Source organism: Aythya marila, assembly GCF_965140915.1.
Source record: "Aythya marila genome assembly, chromosome: 29".
NCBI lineage: Eukaryota > Metazoa > Chordata > Aves > Anseriformes > Anatidae > Aythya > Aythya marila.
Window position 1 is genome coordinate 315,984 of NC_139070.1, and position 17,012 is coordinate 332,995.

At 64.6% G+C, this 17,012-nt stretch overlaps 2 protein-coding genes across 2 annotated transcripts; one reads left to right on the forward strand and one right to left on the reverse strand.

Moving 5' to 3' along the window:
• Positions 1–1,644: 1,644 nt before the first annotated feature.
• LOC309888577 (lysosomal acid glucosylceramidase-like) lies at positions 1,645–10,580 on the forward strand (the record flags this gene model as incomplete). Its single annotated transcript, XM_082780993.1, has 19 exons — positions 1,645–1,834; positions 1,911–2,057; positions 2,192–2,325; positions 2,654–2,826; positions 2,939–3,173; positions 3,881–4,105; positions 4,174–4,337; positions 4,471–4,596; positions 4,665–4,766; positions 8,023–8,099; positions 8,229–8,420; positions 8,512–8,658; positions 8,788–8,921; positions 9,117–9,289; positions 9,391–9,628; positions 9,719–9,943; positions 10,020–10,183; positions 10,266–10,391; positions 10,472–10,580. The coding sequence occupies exons 1-19, from the start codon at positions 1,684–1,686 to the stop codon at positions 10,578–10,580; spliced, it is 3,042 nt and encodes a 1,013-aa protein (XP_082637119.1). The 5' UTR covers positions 1,645–1,683.
• Positions 10,581–12,462: 1,882 nt separating this feature from the next.
• On the reverse strand, positions 12,463–16,108 carry MTX1 (metaxin 1). Its single transcript, XM_082781055.1, has 8 exons — positions 15,610–16,108; positions 15,451–15,520; positions 14,915–14,994; positions 14,152–14,244; positions 13,830–14,012; positions 13,568–13,644; positions 12,959–13,113; positions 12,463–12,851 (listed from the first exon to the last, which is right to left on the reverse strand). The coding sequence occupies exons 1-8, from the start codon at positions 15,688–15,690 to the stop codon at positions 12,625–12,627; spliced, it is 966 nt and encodes a 321-aa protein (XP_082637181.1). The 5' UTR covers positions 15,691–16,108; the 3' UTR covers positions 12,463–12,624.
• Positions 16,109–17,012: the final 904 nt, after the last annotated feature.

Here is a 17,012-nt window from a genome sequence, read left to right on the forward strand (position 1 = left end):
ACGGCGCAGAGGGTGGCTGAGCAGTTTAACCCTCACCAAGTGCTGGTGGAGAAGCAGCTGGGAGCCTTGGGCTCTGCTGCCAGCCCCAGCTTTCGGGCAGGGGGCAAGCTGTTCCCTGCTGCTCTGGGCTGCTGAGGGTGCCCGTACAGAAACGGGTGTGTGTGTATGTCCCGCACGCTGTGCCCAGGAGCAGGCGGTACCCGTGTGCCAATTTCAGCCCTGGCAATTTTGACGGTGAAGCTTTGCTCGAGGAGCAGCCCCGTGGCCAGGAGTGTTCCGGAGTTGGCCCCGCGGGCATGGAAGAGCTGAGCTCTGCGCCCTGGCAGTGCGGCTGTCGGGGTGGAGGTGCCGCTGGCACCGCAGTGGATTCCCCTCCACGGGTCTGGCTCCTCGGTGCTACCTTGTTGGTGCAGAAACAGAGGAACGACAGCGCTTGGCAGCCTGCTGCTGCCCTCCTCCAGCAGTTCTGGGGTGGGGGGTGAGCGATGCAAAAAGGCTCAGGCACGGCAGGAGCCCCAGCTCCCACACGGTGCCTGGTGGATCCTTGCCCTTTGCCATCCTTGCCGGGGCATCCAGGACCCTCCTCAGCCCGGCGTGTGGCTATGGCACCTCTTAGGGAAATGAGGTGAGGGGCAGGGGTAAATTGCCCAGCGTGCTGTTGGAAATCATTAGCAGGGCAGCCCAAAATGTCCCCGAGTGCGTTTGTGGGCTCTGCTGTGGTTTTGGGGATTCATCCAGAGCCCGTCTGATGAAAGAAAGAAATTAGTTTCTTCTTCAGAGCATTGCAACAACTTCTCAGAGCTGCACCACGCTGTGTCTCCCCATACTGGCAGGGCTGGTGGCACAGCTGGATCCATCAGCACAATGTCTCTGGCGCTGCCTCTCCTGGGGGTGAAGCAGTTGGAGGCAAACAGGACCTGATTTCCTTCAGCACCGGCCCCACCAGCCTGTGGCAAGACATATACCTGATGGTCCGGGTCCGAGACCAGAGGAAGAGCAAGGAGGAGCTGTGGGGGTGGGAGAGGAGGGTGTGCTGCAAGGGAGGGTCTCGACTCGGCTCCCCTTAAAGGCAAGGTGGGGAGCTCGGAGCTGCCTTGGGAGGAGGAGGAGGTCTGCTGCAGCGCGGGGCCGGAGGCAGCAAGGCACAGCAAGCGGCACAGAGGCAGGTGGGCTCTGGGTTCCCCGGGGGCAGGATGGAGCCACCTCCCCTGCCCCAAATGAGGGTCTTGGCAGGAGGGCAAGGGTCTTGGCTGGCAAGGCAGCAGTTCCAGCAGCTGAAGGCGAAGCAGCCGACCCAGCCCTGCTCCCCAATGCAGCCCTGTCCATCCCCTCCTGCACCAGCTCAGGGTTTCCTAACAGCATGCCCCCCAAATGCAGAGTCTGCTCCCCCAGGTCTGCCTGAACCAAGGGGACGTGGCAGTGCCATGTGGGCCCAGTATGCCGGGGTCCTGGGCTGGCTGCTGCTGCTCCAGGCGGTGCCCAGGGCTGCAGGTGAGTGCAGAGACAGGGTGGGGTGGGGTGAGCAGGGTGGGGAGCGTGGGGCTGGAGGGATTTAGGGAGCACCCCAAGGCACAGGGAGAGCTCTCGAAGGGCCACAGCCCCTTAGGGAGCGTCCCCCTCCAGCATCTGCCCGTGCCCGCAGGCGCCCAGCCCTGCAGCCCCAAGTATTTTGGCCGTGACTCCATGGTGTGCGTGTGCAATGCCACGTACTGCGACACGCTGGACCCCGTGGTGCTGCCAGCCCCGGGCACCTACGTCAAGTACGAGAGCAGCAAGGCCGGCAAGCGGCTGGAGCGCAGCGAGGGGAGCTTCCAGCGCAGCCTCCGTGCCCCAGGTACCTGCTGTGTGCAGGCAGCGGGTGCTCCTGCAGGTCTCCCGTGAGCTGAGCCAGGCTGGGTTTTCCCTCGCAGGGCTGCTGCTGACGCTCAACATCTCTGCGCTGTACCAGCACGTGAAGGGCTTCGGTGGGTCTCTCTCGGATGCTGCTGCCCTCAACATCCTGGGGCTGTCGCAGCCGGCCCAGGACAACCTGCTGCAGTCCTACTTCTCCGAGAATGGTGAGCAGCGAGGGTGTCAGCAGTGTGGGGCAGCTCGCTGGGTTCCTGCTGGGAGCTGTGGTGTCCCAGCTGCAGGGACGTGCATCGCCTGAGCTGCTGTTGCGGTGCTGCTCGGTGCCTTTCCTTCTCCGCAGGGATCGAGTACAACCTCGTCCGGGTCCCCATGGCCTGCAGCGACTTCTCTGTGCGCCCCTACAGCTACGACGATGTCCCCTATGACTATGAGCTGAAGCACTTCAAGCTGGCAGAGGAGGACGTGAAGATGAAGGTAGGAGACTGAGCCCGCCGCCAGTGCCTGGGTCCCTCTCTTTCTATCGGCTCCTCTGTAGGAGTTCCTGCATGGGGACCCTGGTGCCCGGGCACTGCCATCCCGGTGTGGGGTGTGTGGGGACAGCCCGCAGGAGCTGGCACCTCCTCTGGGGTGCGTCCCGGCGTGCCCGCCCGGTGCTGGCAAGGAGCAGAGCCAGGGCTCTGTGCCATGGGTGGTGCTCTCTGGCTGCCGTTCCTCGCAAGGGCCCTTCAGTGCTCCCCTTCCTCCTGTTGGGGTTTTGAAGAGCTGCAGCTGGAGCTGAGCCTCTCTCTGCCCCGTGCTGCAGATCCCCATCCTGCACCGAGCCTTGGCCATGGCCAAACGGCCGCTGTCCCTGTATGCGAGCCCCTGGACCTCCCCGGCCTGGATGAAGAGCAATGAGGATGTTCGCGGGAAGGGCACGCTGAAGGGGCAGGCGGGGGACAAGTACCACAAGACCTGGGCCAACTACTTCATCAAGTACCATTCCTTGGGGCTGGGATGCCCTGGGGCTGGGGCAAACGGGGGAGCGTGTTGGGGGCAGGGGACACTTGCGGTGAGGCCAGCATCCCTCCACTCTCCCCTCTCCCAGGTTCCTGGATGAATACGCCAAGCACAACCTGACCTTCTGGGCGGTGACGGCGCAGAACGAGCCCCTCGCGGCGCTCTTAGCGCACCCCCAGTTCCCGACCATCGCCTTCACCGCCGTGCAGCAGCGGGACTTTGTGGCCCAGGACCTGGGCCCTGCGCTGGCCCAGAGCTCGCACAGCACCCGGCTCATCATCATGGACGACCAGCGCATCCACCTCCCCGCCTGGGCCAAAGTGGTGAGGCGCGGAGCTTCCCCTCCAGCTGTCTGCTCTGCTTCACACCTAACCATTGAATGTTAACCTAAAATTAAGCCTGCAGCCGCTCCCAGTCCTAGACAGACGGGAAGGCAAATCAGGCGTGCTGCAGAGGGAGCAGAAGCTGGGTAATTGGTAGCAGCCACCCCTGCGCTCTTGTCTGAGGCAGGGACAGGAGGAGGCTTCTTCATCCCACGTTCCTGCAGCAGGGCAGCCACAGGCACTGCCTGCACGCCGGCTGCTTCTCCGGGCAGTTTCAGCTTCTTTGTTTTACTCCTTGCCCTCCTTCCTTTGCACTACTGAAGAGGCGTCATGGGAATTCCTCTAGACTAGGAACAAGGAAAGGAAAATTTGCTCCTGTCTCTACCTTGAGCAAGGACGGAGCTGCAGGGGGAGGGCAAAGCGTGAGCGTGTTCCTCCCTTCCTTCAGAGCAGCAGGCCCTGGGGGCGAGCGGTGCCTGACCATCCTGCTGAGGATGAGGAAGGAGGGGTGGGAGGTGTCCCTCCATGTGCCCAGCAGGGTGCTGGAGCCACCTCTGGGTGCTTCTTGCTGGTTAGGGTGCAGGTGAAGGAGTCCCTGGTGCTTGCGAGAGGGGAGGCTGGTAGTCTTGGCGGGCCACAATGGGGTCCATGTGCCGAGCCCCGTGGGGACGGGGGCGTCCCCTGAGGCATCTCCTTTGTCCCGCCAGGTCCTGGGCGATGCCACCGCTGCCCACTACGTTGCTGGTGTCGGCGTTCACTGGTACCTGGACAGCATTGTCCCAGCCAGCTGCAGCCTGGAGGCCACCCACAAGCTCTTCCCCAACCATTTCCTCCTCTACACTGAGGCCTGCAGCGGTTTCCTCACCTATCGGTTCTCTGTGTCTCTGGGCTGCTGGGAGCGAGGGGACCGCTACAGCCACAGCATCCTGACGGTACGGCCTCTCCCAGCATGGCTGCGAGCCCAGCACGGCCGCCCTGAGCCCCTTTCCTTGCTGCCCAGGTCCTGAACCACTTCGTGGCCGGCTGGACCGACTGGAACCTGGCGCTGGACCTTCAGGGGGGCCCCAACTGGGTCGAGAACTACGTGGACAGCCCCGTCATCGTGGACAGCAGCAAGGACGTCTTCTACAAGCAGCCCATGTTCTACCACATGGGGCACTTCAGGTGGGTCGGGGCTGGCTCCAGTGGTCCTCGGAGCTGTGCCCCATGCCTGGGATGAGGCTGCCTGCCCCCCACGGTCACTGGGATTGGGACGGGGTTGCTGGCATCCCCTGGAGCCCCCATTCCCTTCCTGCAGCAAGTTCATCCCCGAGGGCTCACGGCGCGTGGGGCTGCACAGCAGCCGCCGGTGCCTCTTCTGCCAGCTGGAGCACGTGGCACTGCTGCGCCCTGATGGCACCATCGTCCTGGTGGTCCTCAATAGGTCAGTGGGGGCTGGGGAGGGGGGCTCACGGTGCCAACCTTCTCAGCCCCTCTCGCCTTTCTCCTAAGGTCTGCCTGGGATGTGTCCTTCGGGATCTCGGACCCCGCTGTTGGTTTCATCGAGGCCGTGGCTCCAGCCAGCTCCATCCAGACCTACCTGTGGCGGCGGCAGTGACAGGGCTGTCCCCAGGGCTGGGGGTTGGTGCTGGGGGCTGCGGGTGGCAGCTCTCCCCTCTCCATTTCCAGCATTCTCCAGTGGTGGTGGCACCCCAGGGACATGGGGTGGCCCAGGGGTCCTCCCACCCCTGTGCCAGGGGTGCCACGGTCCCATTGCATCCCCCTCCCAGTGCGGCAGCGTCCCCCGGGACACCATGCCCTGCACCAGGCCACGCTTCCACACGTGGCTCCCTCCAAACCTTCGCGTGTGTCTCGCACGCCAAGTAAAGCCTTGACGTGCTCCCTCCGGCATGCACCGTTCCCCGTCATTGTTTCCCCTACGTGCTCGGAAATTGTTCCGTTTTCCTCCCTTTTCTTCCACGACGTGGGTGAGGCGCAGAGTGCCGAGGGGGTCCTAGGGCAGCCTCCGTCCCCGCGTCCTCTGTGTGGCTGCCTCGTTTGTAGCTGCAGCCAGAGGCTGTGCCGTGGGCCAGCTTTTGATTCGTTTCATATGTGCCGTTGGTTTTCCTAGCTTGCTTTTTTTTTTTTTTTTTTTTAAATGAAAATGTCATGCTGCATCGGGGGGATGCTGCACAAAAGGCCGAGTATGCTGGAGCCATGTCCCCATCGACCAAACCCCGCAGCCGCGGCAGCCAGATTAATTTGATACCATCTCTTCCATAAATTCACACCGCCTGCCATCTCCAGTAATCCTCTGCTAATGGAGCCTCATGACAGACTCCCCTCTATTCTGGCTCTGTCTGAAATCAAGCTGACAGGCTACAATTACCTGACCATCCTGTTTACTCTTTTTAAATACCAGTTACAGTTTTTGCTTGCTCCAGTCTTTGGGAAGGTTACCAGTATCTTTGAAGTCCAGGAATTAGAAAGCCAGAGAGCTCCTTAGCAAATTCCACTTGTGTGTAAGCTGCGGAGTTGCTGATGTTGGAGGAAAAAGAAAAAAAAAAAAAAAAAAAAAAAAAAAAAGAGGTTTAACAGCTGTCTTGTTGGAGCTCGACAAGAAGACAGCACCTGGCTGGTTCTCAGCCCTTTTCATAGGGCATTTCTGCCCATCCTGCTCTTCTGTCGATGCTTCTGGGTAGCGCTGACCCAAACCGCAGCTGGAATTCCTTCCCTTCCTAATTTAAATTAAAGCTCTGCCATGCAGAGGAGGCACACATGGGCATGTCTGGAGCCCCACAGCTGCTGTTTGCCGTGCCTGAAGCACACGCGTGCGCTGCAGCACTTCGGCACAGCCCCTGCAGCCAGCCTCGGTGCTCCCTTGCCAGCTGCAAGCACGGCTGCCGCAGGCTGGTGCCTTGCCTTCTTCCCCGTGTGCCGATGGAGGAGGCGAGGGCTGTGCCGTCCCAGGCACTGTGCCATGGCTGCGAGGGGCACAGGCTGCGGGATTTGCCCTGGGGACCTTGCAGTGGGGAGCCTGGGGGGGAGCGGGGCTGGCACAGGGCAAGTGTTGCCCCCATCCTGTTTCTCTTGATGGGCAGGTGCTGGCAATTAGGAAGGATCCTAAATTAGAAGGTGCGCTGTCTGGGCTTGTTCCGCAGCCCGCGATGCGGTCGATGCAGCGCTGCAGCCCGCTCCACCCAGCGCTGCTGCGGGCAGGGGCTGGCATCGGGGGATGCGACCCCATGGCAGGGGCGAGTGGGGGAGCACGGGGCAGAGCCTGGGGCCCCCGGCAGCACCCGCAAGGAGGGGCGGTGAGGGGTAGTGTGATGGCTCCTGCTGCTTTCGGATGGTCCCAGGGGTGCCCTGCAGCCCTGGCCACACGGCTGCCACATGGGGAAAGCCGGCTGGTGGACCCATGAGTGGGACGTGGGTCTCAGCCACAGCACTTGCTAGAGAAGGTTCCTGCCTGCGTCTGTGGCACAGAAGACACGGAGAGAACCACGTCAGGGCCGAGGGAAGGTGTCTGCATGGGGAGATGTGGCCAGAATGACCAAGGCATAAAGGGGAGCTGCTGCAGAGAGGTGCAGGTGGGCAGTCCTGTCCCCCTCCCTGGCTGCCCTGCAGATGCTGGGACAGGTTTCGGGAGAACTTTGCAAACGCTGCAGGGAAGTGTTGAAAGCTCTCATTGGTGCGGTGTTGCAAAACCCTCCTCGGGCTCCTCTTCAAACGCACCCAAATCCCATGGGCCGTCCTCTCTCCTGAGACTCACCTTTCCTGCTCAGCCAGAAGCTGTTGCCTCCTACCCGGCTGCAGCCCAGAGAGCAGGTCCTGCTGCCTTGCCGCCCTGCTCCCGAGCAGAGACACGGCAAGAGAAGGATTTCTGGGAGCAGGTGAGTAGCCTGGATCTGGAATGGCTTTTTTTCAGACAGCGGGGATGGGGTTGGCCAAGGACCTGGGACCAGGCTGAGGCTGTGAGCACCATGTCGGCCGGTCGCTGCCGGCAGATGATGGGTGCACGAGAACCCTCCTGGCCCCGGTCCCTATCCCGCAGGGTCTCTTGGTGGCACTGTCCCAAACCTTGCTTCCCCCTGTCCTGGTGGCAGCAGCACAGGGAGGCACAGGGGTGGCTGATCCTGTGTTTCCTTTGGGATGCTCCTTGCCCAGCAGAGCAGGGTGGACAAGACAGAGTGGGAGCAGCTGCAGAGGGCAGGGAAACGTGGGACCTCCCCGTGCTGTGGGCTCCATCCCCAAACCTCTCTGGCTGGGCAAGCCCTGGCTGCCACACTTTGGGGTGCAAGCACAGAGCTGTTTGCTCCTGACCATGGCTCAGGAGGCACCAGGGACACATCCAGAGCCAGTCCCGTGGGGCCTCAGCATGTGCTAGCCCCCAGTCCTGCTGGGGCACGGCACAGCTGAGGGTCACACAATGTGGGGAGGAGGCAGGCATGCACTGTGAGAGGGGAGGGAGGAAGGCGAAGACGGGAGTGATCCGACACACCGGGTGCTGCCAGCGTGGGCGGCTGGCAGTGCCAGAATGCCGGGCAGAGGGCGGCACATGCTGGGGGCTGCACCTCTGGCTGGGGTGCGCATGCTCTGGGCTGCAGTGTGGCTGGAGACACCCATGGGTGACAGCCCTGTGGGAGCAGCACGCTGCCAGTGAGGCAAGAGGGAGGGCGAGTGCCGGGCCAGGGTGCTGGTGGGTCCTGGGGCTCCCAGACCCCGTTGTCTCAGATGAGGAGCTGTCACTGCCTGGGGTTTCTGCCCCCGTGTGGGGCTGGGATGGGGCAGAGGAGCCACTCGCTGACATCCACTGCCCTGCTCCCAGCCCCAGAGCTCGCTGATCGCATCTGTCCGAGTCCCACGGCAGCGGAGGCGCCATGTGGCCTGGGTGTGCCAGCGTCCTGGGCTGGCTCCTGCTGCTGCAATCAGCACCGCACGTGGCAGGTGAGTAGCCAGGCTGTGTCCCCAAGGGGGGTGCAGGGCAGAAGGGGTGAGCTGGGGGCCGGAGCAGCTCCTTCCTGGCAGGGGAAGGTCTGTGGCAGACCTCTGCCAGCCCCTCTCCTCCCACTGCAGGCGGCCGGCCCTGCAACGCCAAGGACTTTGGGCACGGCTCGCTGGTGTGTGCCTGCAGCGCCGCGTACTGCGACACGCTGGACCCCGTGGTGCTGCCGGCCCCGGGCACCTACGTCAAGTATGAGAGCAGCAAGGCCGGCAAGCGGCTGGAGCGCAGCGAGGGGAGCTTCCAGAGCAATGCAGAGACCCCAGGTACCTGCCCCAGCTGCGGACGCAGTGCCGCATCCCCAGGGATAGAGTCCCCATCCCCACGCTGTAGCCGTGATGCTGCTCATCCCTGCAGATTTCCACCTCACTCTGGACACGGCGCAGCGCTACCAGAAGGTGAAGGGCTTTGGAGGCTCCGTCACGGACTCAGCTGCCATAAACATCCAGTCCCTGTCCAAGGAGGCTCAGAGCCATCTGCTCCGCTCCTATTTCTCTGAGGAAGGTGAGCACGGGGCAGGGCAAGAGCACTGGGTGCCTGGCCTTGGTTTTGGAGAGCAGCTGAGGGACTGGGGAGTTGCACCCCCCCCAAATGCCTCCCAGGGACCCCCATCACCCCCCGCTCCTTCCCCAGGCATTGAGTACAACCTCGTGCGCGTCCCCATGGCCAGCACCGATTTCTCTGTGCGTCTCTACACCTATGCTGACGCAGAGGGTGACTTTGAGCTGAAGCACTTCAACCTGACGGAGGAGGATACGCGGATGAAGGTGAGTCCCGTGGATGGGGGGCAGCCATGGGATGGGCAAGCCTGAAGTGCTGGGGCTGGGTCTGGGGTGGGACGGGTGGCCTGAGGAAGGTGGCTTCCCAGGGCAGGGGGAAGGAGAGGGCTCACCCTGCCACTTGTGGTGCTGGAGCTGGCACGGACCCAGGAGAACTCGCTGCCATCTCTGTGTTGTCCCCAGATCCCGATCCTCCAGGCAGCCCAGGCGGTAGCCAAGCGTCCCCTGTCACTGTACGCCAGCCCCTGGACATCCCCGGTCTGGATGAAGACAAACGGTGCCATGACGGGGAGGGGGACACTAAAGGGAAACCCAGGGGACAAGTACCACAAGGCCTGGGCCAAATACTTCATCCGGTGAGCAGCCAAGGGACCCCAAAGGGCACTGGGGGCTGCACCCCAGAGCCAGGCTGGCGCTGCTGTGATGAGGCCGCTCACCTTGCCGCTCCTGTGCCCAGGTTCCTGGATGAATACGCCAAGCACAACCTGACCTTCTGGGCTGTGACAGCAGGGAACGAGCCCACGGCCGGCGAGATCGTCTTCTACCCCTTCCAGTGCTTGGGCTTCTCCCCAGAACACCAGCGGGATTTCATTGCACAGGACCTGGGCCCTGCGCTGGCCAACAGCTCCCACCGCAACGTCCAGCTCATCATCCTGGATGACCAGCGTGTGATGCTGCCCTACTGGGCTCAAGTGGTGAGGCCCCACGGTGGCTCTGCCCTGCCCCACAGCAGCTCTGCCCTGCCCCACAGCGGCTCTCAGGGCCTTGCTTTTTTCTCCTCCCAGGTTCTCAAAGACCCTGTGGCCGCCAGCTACATCAGCGGCATCGGCATCCACTGGTACCTGGACTTCCTGGCGCCCATCGACCTCACCCTCTCCATCACCCACCACCTCTTCCCCAATTACTTCCTCCTCTCTACGGAGGCCTCCACTGGCTCCTACTTCTGGGAGCCCCGGGTGGTGCTTGGTGGCTGGGACCGCGGGAGCAAGTACAGCCACAGCATCCTCACGGTAGGGCTGGGTGGGCCCACGGGACGCACTGCCCCCCTCGGCTGCGTGCGGCTCAGCACCGCGACCACTCCCGCAGGACCTCAACAACTACGTTACGGGCTGGACCGACTGGAACCTGGCACTGGACCTTCAGGGAGGCCCCAACTGGAGCAAGAACTACGTGGACAGCCCCGTCATCGTGGACAGCAGCAAGGACGTCTTCTACAAGCAGCCCATGTTCTACCACATGGGGCACTTCAGGTGGGTTGGGGCTGGGGGCGGCCAACAAGGGGACCCAACAGCACTCCTGGGTGCTGCGTCCAGCCCCTGCTTGTCCCTGCAGCAAGTTCATCCCTGAGGGCTCGCAGCGCGTGGGGCTGGCTGTCTCCAAGAAGTGCCGCAGGTGTGAACTGGAGCACACGGCTTTCCTGCGCCCCGACGGCGCCGTGGTCCTGGTGGTCCTGAACCGGTGAGTGGCTTGGCCCTGCGCCCTGACCCCACAGCCCAGCCACCTCCTCTGACCTGCTTCCCTCCTCGCATCCCCCCCAGGTCCCCCATGGATGTCTCCTTTGGGATCTCAGACCCCAGGGTTGGCTTCATTGAGGCCACAGCTCCCAGCGACTCCATCCAGACGTTCCTGTGGAAGCAGCTGGCCTAGCATGGCTGCGGTGGTCCCGGGGCCAGCAGTGCTGCTGGGGGGCTGCTTCACCCCCCTGGGGGCTCGGGGACAGTCCCCTGTGGCCCTGCACCACCCCAGGGGATCTGACCGATCCACAGGCCACAACGCCTGCTGTTTTCTAGATGTTTTCATAAAATAAAGAGGTTTTCTACAATCTCGCCTGCGCGTCCTCTGCCCTCCCTTGCCGCCTCCTCACGGTGCTGGAGCTGGGTGAGGAGGCAGGTATGGAAGCGGCTGTACCCACAGGCCCCCCAGACCCCCACTGCTCCCCCCCAAGCTGTGACCTTGGTGGGAGGCAGCCCCACCTAGGCTGTGCCCGAGGGGACTTGGGGACCTCGCTCCCCTCCCCTGCCCACGTGCAGCGTCCTGGTGGCAGAGCTGCAGCCTGAAGCCGGCGGGGGCCTGGGGACGGTGGCAGCTGGGCTCGGCCGCCGGGATTCAGCGCGGGGCCTGACGTCAGCAGCCCCAGTTTCTCCTGCTGGCAGGAGCAGGAGGCTGCTCACTGCGGTTTGTGCTGCTGGAGCAGCCATAAACCCCTCTGCTAATGGGAAACTGGAGCGTCGGGCGCATACTTCCCGAGTGACGTTATGGGGGGAGCGGGGCCGGGGGGAGCTGCGTTGAGTCATTCCCCTCCCGGCAGGGCCCCTCGAACTGGAGGCTCCACGGCCGCCACGCGGGTGAGGGAAACCATTCACACCCTGGCTCCTCTCCTGGCCCCGGTGCAAACCTGGGGGCCCCCGGCCTGCAAACCCATGCCCGGTGCAGGACCTTTGCACCAGGACCCCGTGTGCCGTGGGGCTGTGTTCCCAGGGTGCAGAACCCATCCCCGTCCCCCCACCACCCCAGGGGGCACCCGGAGCCAGGGTGGCAGCCCCAGCACGCAGCCGAACAAGCGAGGGCTGTGTGCCGCCTGGCAGCGGGTGCACGCGTGCGCGAGCCTGGCCAGACACCGCTTTTCCATTTACACCCTCGTAAACTGACGGCAGCTGGGGGAAACCGCAGCATCGCTGACGGCCCCGCTTGCCCCCAGGGCCGGGTGCTGAGCCCTGAGGCCGGGCAGCCCCTGTTGAGAGCGGCAGCTCCGCTCGGTGCTGGGACAGAAGCCCCCTCCCCATCCCAGCCCTGGGTCTTGCAGGGCTTGCGGAGCGACGTTCGCCGCACTACGTGCTTTTTGGCAGTGCCAGCTGCAAGGAACTCCCCATTCCTGGCAGGCGTGGAGGAATGCAAACAGAGCTGTCATCCTTGGAGGAATTCCTGCTGCAGCCGCAGGCCTGGTGGCTGCTCGCCGCCCCACGCGCGCCGCTGCGGTGAGCCGGGCTGGCGGGCGGCCCTCCAGCAGCAAGGGGAGAGCTCGTGCCCTGCCGGGCCGGGGACACGTCCTGCTGACAGCCTGGGCTCCTGCGCTGCTGCTTTCTGCTGCACTGCCCAGGAGGCAGCTGGCCGGGGGCTGTCCCCAGGCACACTGTGGCACAGCAGGAGGGGGGCACCAGTGCCATGGGGCTCTGCACAGCCACGGGGCAGGGGAGCTGCGAGGACAAGAGGCAGAGGGCTCAGCCCCATGACTGCCGAGGGAGGGAGATGCTCCCAGCACCGCCACAGATGCAAACTAAGGTGCTGAGCAGATACAGGACCTTGAAGACCCACAGTTTTCCTTCTTTGCCGTGTTCCCCAGTGCTGTAGATCCCGCAGCCCTCCTGGGGGTAAGGGAAGGATTTGGGGGGGGCGCAGACAGGATTGGAGCACTGGTGGAGCAGCACATTAGTGCCCCCAGCCTGGGCACCTGGGAGAAGGGGAAAGGGAAAGGTGGCCGGCCCTGCAACCATGAGAGGCCACAGGGAGGATGGGAGAGCGCGGGTGGAGAGAGTGAGGTTTATTGGTGCGGCGGGCGAGGGCTGTAATTTCTGCTGGGACGCAGAGCGGCACACCTGCAGGGAGCAACGCTGCGAGGCCACCGGCGTAAAAACAGTCAGTTCGAGTGGCCGGACGAGTACATAATCACAGCTCTGAACGCGGCCGCTCTTCCTCACTCCTCCTCCTCCTCCTCTTCCTCCTCCAGGGCGATGGGCTGGCGGCCAGCCGGCCCCACGGCGCCACGCTGGATGGAGACGATGCCGCTCAGGAAGGCGTAGCCCAGCATGGCCGCCAGCCCCACCAGCACCGACAGCAGCTGGTTGCGCCGCTTGTGGGGGTCCTCCTCTGTGTCGCCACCCTCGGCACCCCCAACCCGCGGGGCGCTGGTGGGGAGGTCACCTGGGGGGAACAGAGCACAGCAGGGCACCAGTGTTGGGTTTAGTGGTGTTTTTTTTTTTGAGGGGGGCACCCCAAAGGTGCAGCGTGAGGCTGGGGGTGCATCTCACCTCCATCCCAGGGGAAGTAGAGGCTGAGGATGGAGGTGCAGTAGTTGCACAGGTTCTGCAGGGACTTCAGGTGCTGCTGCAGTTTCCCGTTGGGCAGCTTCGCTTTCAGGAGCGGCGCCAGGCGGCTGAAGACAAAGGCGTCGAGGGAAGCGGGCCTGGGGAACAGAGATCCGCCACTGGGTCATGGGCCCTCCCTCCCCCATCCCCACCCGAAGCCACCAAGATGCGGCCACCCCCAGCCTTCTGTGCCACCCCGCCGTGCTCCTGGGGACAGCAAGTAGCTCCTCCTTGCCGGGAGGGCTCCCTGCTCCCAGTCCCAGCAGTGGGGACAGGGCAGGGGCACGGGATGCAGGACAGTCCTGTCTCTGAGCAGCCTTGCTGGCTCCAACAAGTGCTCAGAAGCTGGGGAAAAGCGATGCTGAGGCTGGTGGCAAATCCCACAAGCTCTTGCATCGTTCCTGCCCGTGTCGCTCCATCCCCTCCAGCCTGTCCAGCTCCCCAAAGCAACATTTGTGGGCTACGGCTTCCCCGTGAGCCGCGGGGGCTTGGTCCTGCCTGCGTGCAGGGGGCTTGCAGTCCCCGCAGTATGTTCCCCCTGTAGCCACGTACGAGTCTCCGAAGAAAAACTTCTGGGAGCCAAGGCGCTGGGACAGGAGTGTCAGGCATTCCCGAGCATCCCGGTACAGCTAGAGAATGAAGACAGAGCCAGGGCTGCAGAGTGTCGCGGTGTCACAGCGATGGGGGGGGGGGTGCTCAGGCTGGGAACCCCAGATCCCAGGCTGAGATTTCAGCCTTGCGTGATCCCTCCGGGCAATCCCTGAGGAGCTGCAGTGTTTGGAGCTGGGCACCTCCTTCCCACACATCCCCTCACCTCCTTCTCCAGCTTCTCCTCATCCTCCATGTAGCCGTCTCCCCACATGAGCTGCAGCCGCTCCACGTGCTGCTTGTGCATGCAGTTGGGCAGGAAGAAGTTCAGCGGGAAGGGGATGGTCTCGGCGTACCACTTCCGCGTGTGCTCCACGTAGTTCTTCGCATCCACCCAGAATGTGTGGATCTGCAGCAGAGGACAACCCGTGCCGATGCCCCGGGGAGTGCCAGAGCCGGCACAGCCGATGGCAGTGGCACAAGGACAGCCCGTGCCCAGCGCACGCAGGCACCTCTGAGATGTTCCCCGCGGCCACGCTGAGACTCACCAGCACTGGCAGCAGCTTCTCTTCTAGCAGGGACACGAAAGCCAGCGTGTCTGCTCCTTGCGTGGCTGAGAGGTCGAAGTCAGCGTTGTATTTCTGGGGAGGAAAGGAAACGGGGCTGAGCTGGCAGGGAAGCAGCCATCCTGCAACCTCGGGGGACCGTGACAAAGCGAGTGCCTGCGTGCAGAGGGATCAGCCAGCAGGGCCAGCCCTGCTCTGTACCCACCCCTGCTCTCGCTCCTCTGTGAGCTGGGAGGTTGGGAGGTTATCAGGATGGACACCCGGCCAACCCCAGGAGCGGAGCAGGCAGGATCTGGTGCTGTGCCCCCTCTGAGCTCTACCCACCCATGTCCAGACCCAGCGCTAGGAGAGTTAAGGTTTGTCTTGACTTCCAGGCCCAAAGGGAAGAGCTGGGAGCGGGCAGCTCAGGGTGTCCCATGGGCCCTGCAGGTCTGCTCCCTGCTCACAGCCACGCTGGAGCACAGACCATGGAGGGGACAACGCCCACCTTGCTCGAGATGCACAAGGCTCGAGATGGGGTTGTGCTTGCCCCCAGAACAAACACCACCACGGGGACAGCCAGGCTGGGTCCACAGGGCAAAGCTCGCACCGGTTCACACCACGCTGCCTCCAGAGCAGGGAGCTGTGCCCTGGCCCCATCCCCGGGGATGCCCTTGCTGCTGCTGCTCCAGCTCCAGCTCCCTCCATCCCAGTGAGTGCTCCGGCCCCCTGCAGCACCCAGGGGGTGCCCGTCGCCGTCCCCTACCTGCTTCCTGAGGTGAGTTATGATTTGCTGCGTTTTGGAGATGGTGCCCTCATCCCGCGTCTTCAGCGCAGGCAGGCGCCCTGAGGGCAGGGAGAGGGGTGGCTGCAGGGCGTCCCCCTGCAACCGGTGATGAGGGGCTGGGGGGGTCCGTGGGGGGTGCAGGGCCCCCACACTGGGGTGAGGGCACACAGGGCAGAGCGAGGGGCGTGCAGGATGGGGGGGAGGGCACACGCACAGGGGTAGGGGGCTCGGACGATGCGAGGGGGGCAGATAAGGGGATGAAAGCTGCGTGATGGGACAGGAGGAGCACGCTGGGGAGGGGGCAAGTAATGGGGCAAGGGGAGGTGCAGTGGGGCAGGGGGCGTGAACTGGGGTACAGTGCTGTGATGGGGGGCATGCAACTGGACGGGGGACGCAATGGGGTGGGGGGCGCAGTGGGGTGGGGGTGCAGCGGAGCAGGGCTGTGCGATGGGTCAATGGGGGTGCAGTGGGGCAGGGGGTGCGGCGGGGCTTGGTGCCCCGGTGCGGGTCCTTACCGGAGGGGCTCCTCCAGGGGCTGCTGACCCGGTGCACCTTCAGCGGCGCTCCCGTGAACCGCGCGTACGTCTGCAAGAGAGGAGAGGGGACGGGACGGGAGGGGGGGGCCCGGCCGGGAGGCGCACACCGGCCCCGCCGCCGGCCCCGCCGCCGCTCACCAGCACGGCCAGGCAGTCGGGATCCACCGAGGGCAGCCCCCAGCCCCCTGCCCAGCAGAACAGCTCCATGGGCGCCGCCATCTTCCCGCCCGACCCGGAACCACACGGCGGGGCGGCTCCGCCCGCCGCCACCTCGGGGCGGGCCCGGCGGCACCGGCGGCGGCGGCGGCGGCTCCGCTACCGGCGGCGGCTCCCGCGGCCGCGCCGTCGGGGCAGCTCCCGCAGCGTCCGGGATCCCCTCCGCGGCCGGGGGATGCGCGGAGCCCGGTACCGAGCAGCACGGAGCGAGGCCCCCCCCCCCCGACACACAGCGGTCCGTTACCGGCCGCTCCAGCGCGTTGCTATGGGAAAATTAAATAAATTAATTAATTAAATAAAAATAATAAAATAAATAAATAAATAAATAGAATAAATATAATAAATAAAATACATAAAATAAAATAAAATAAAATAAAATAAAATAAAATAAAATAAAATAAAATAAAATCAATAAAACCCCGGGGGGGGGGAGCGGGCACACACCGGACAGGACAGGGAAAAGGGGAGGCAGCCGTGTGGCCCCGGCCGCCCTGGCGTGCACCGGAGCGGCTGATGTGGGGGGAGCGGGGCTGGGGCGGCCCCCGGGGCTCGGCTCGGCCCGGCCCGTTGTTATGGAGGCGGGGGAAACAGCCGTAAACACGGCCGGGGAGCCGCGCTGCTCCTCCGCCTTGGCCGGCGCTCAGCGGGAGCTGCCGGGCCAGCTGCCGGGGCCGCTCCGCCGCCGGGCCCGCCCCGGCCTCCCGGCTGCGCGGCTCCGCTCCCCGCGGCCTCCAGCTGCAGCCTGGCCGAGTGCCCCGGGCTCTGCCCGAGCCCTCCGGGAGGCTGAGGCCTGAGGGCGCAGGCGGCCCCCGGGGCTGAGCAGCGCCGGTCCCGGGGCTTGGACGCACCCCGAGCTCCGCGCCCCGCTGCCGTCGGGATCGGCCGTCGAGGCTCCTGCGGCGTCCCCAGGGCTCCCGCTCCCAGCCCAGGGCAGAGGTGAAGGAGCTTCTCGGATGAGCTCATTATTTTGCTCCGGAGGCTTGGGCCGGTTCCTGAGGCTGATTTATGCCGCTGAGCCGGCTCCAGGTGGCCTGGCTCCGCTCGCTCCTCTCCGGCCAGGGGAGCGGGGCCGGTCCCGGAGGCTCCGCTGCCCGGGGGGCGCCGCCTGGCCCCGGGGGCTGGGACCCCACCGCGAGGCACCCTTGGCCAAGCGGCTCCTCCTCGGCCATCCCCCGTCCCCCGCGCTGTCCCCGCGGCTCCCGGTGCCCGTCTCTCCCGGGCCGGACGCTCCGGCGCTGCCGGGGCCGCTCCGGCTCCCAGCGAGGCGGCCCCAGACTGCCTGACCTCCCGGTGAACCGGCGCCTGCCACACTCAATTTCTGTGAG

Excerpts from the sequence above, each read along its gene's own strand:
- MTX1 (XM_082781055.1), bottom strand. The coding sequence starts at position 15,690 with ATGGCGGCGCCCATGGAGCTGTTCTGCTGGGCAGGGGGCTGGGGGCTG. Across the intron at positions 15,521-15,609 it reads CCGACTGCCTGGCCGTGCTG|ACGTACGCGCGGTTCACGGG; the intron begins GTGAGCGGCGGC and ends CCTCTCTTGCAG. Across the intron at positions 14,245-14,914 it reads TAACTCACCTCAGGAAGCAG|AAATACAACGCTGACTTCGA; the intron begins GTAGGGGACGGC and ends TTTCCTCCCCAG.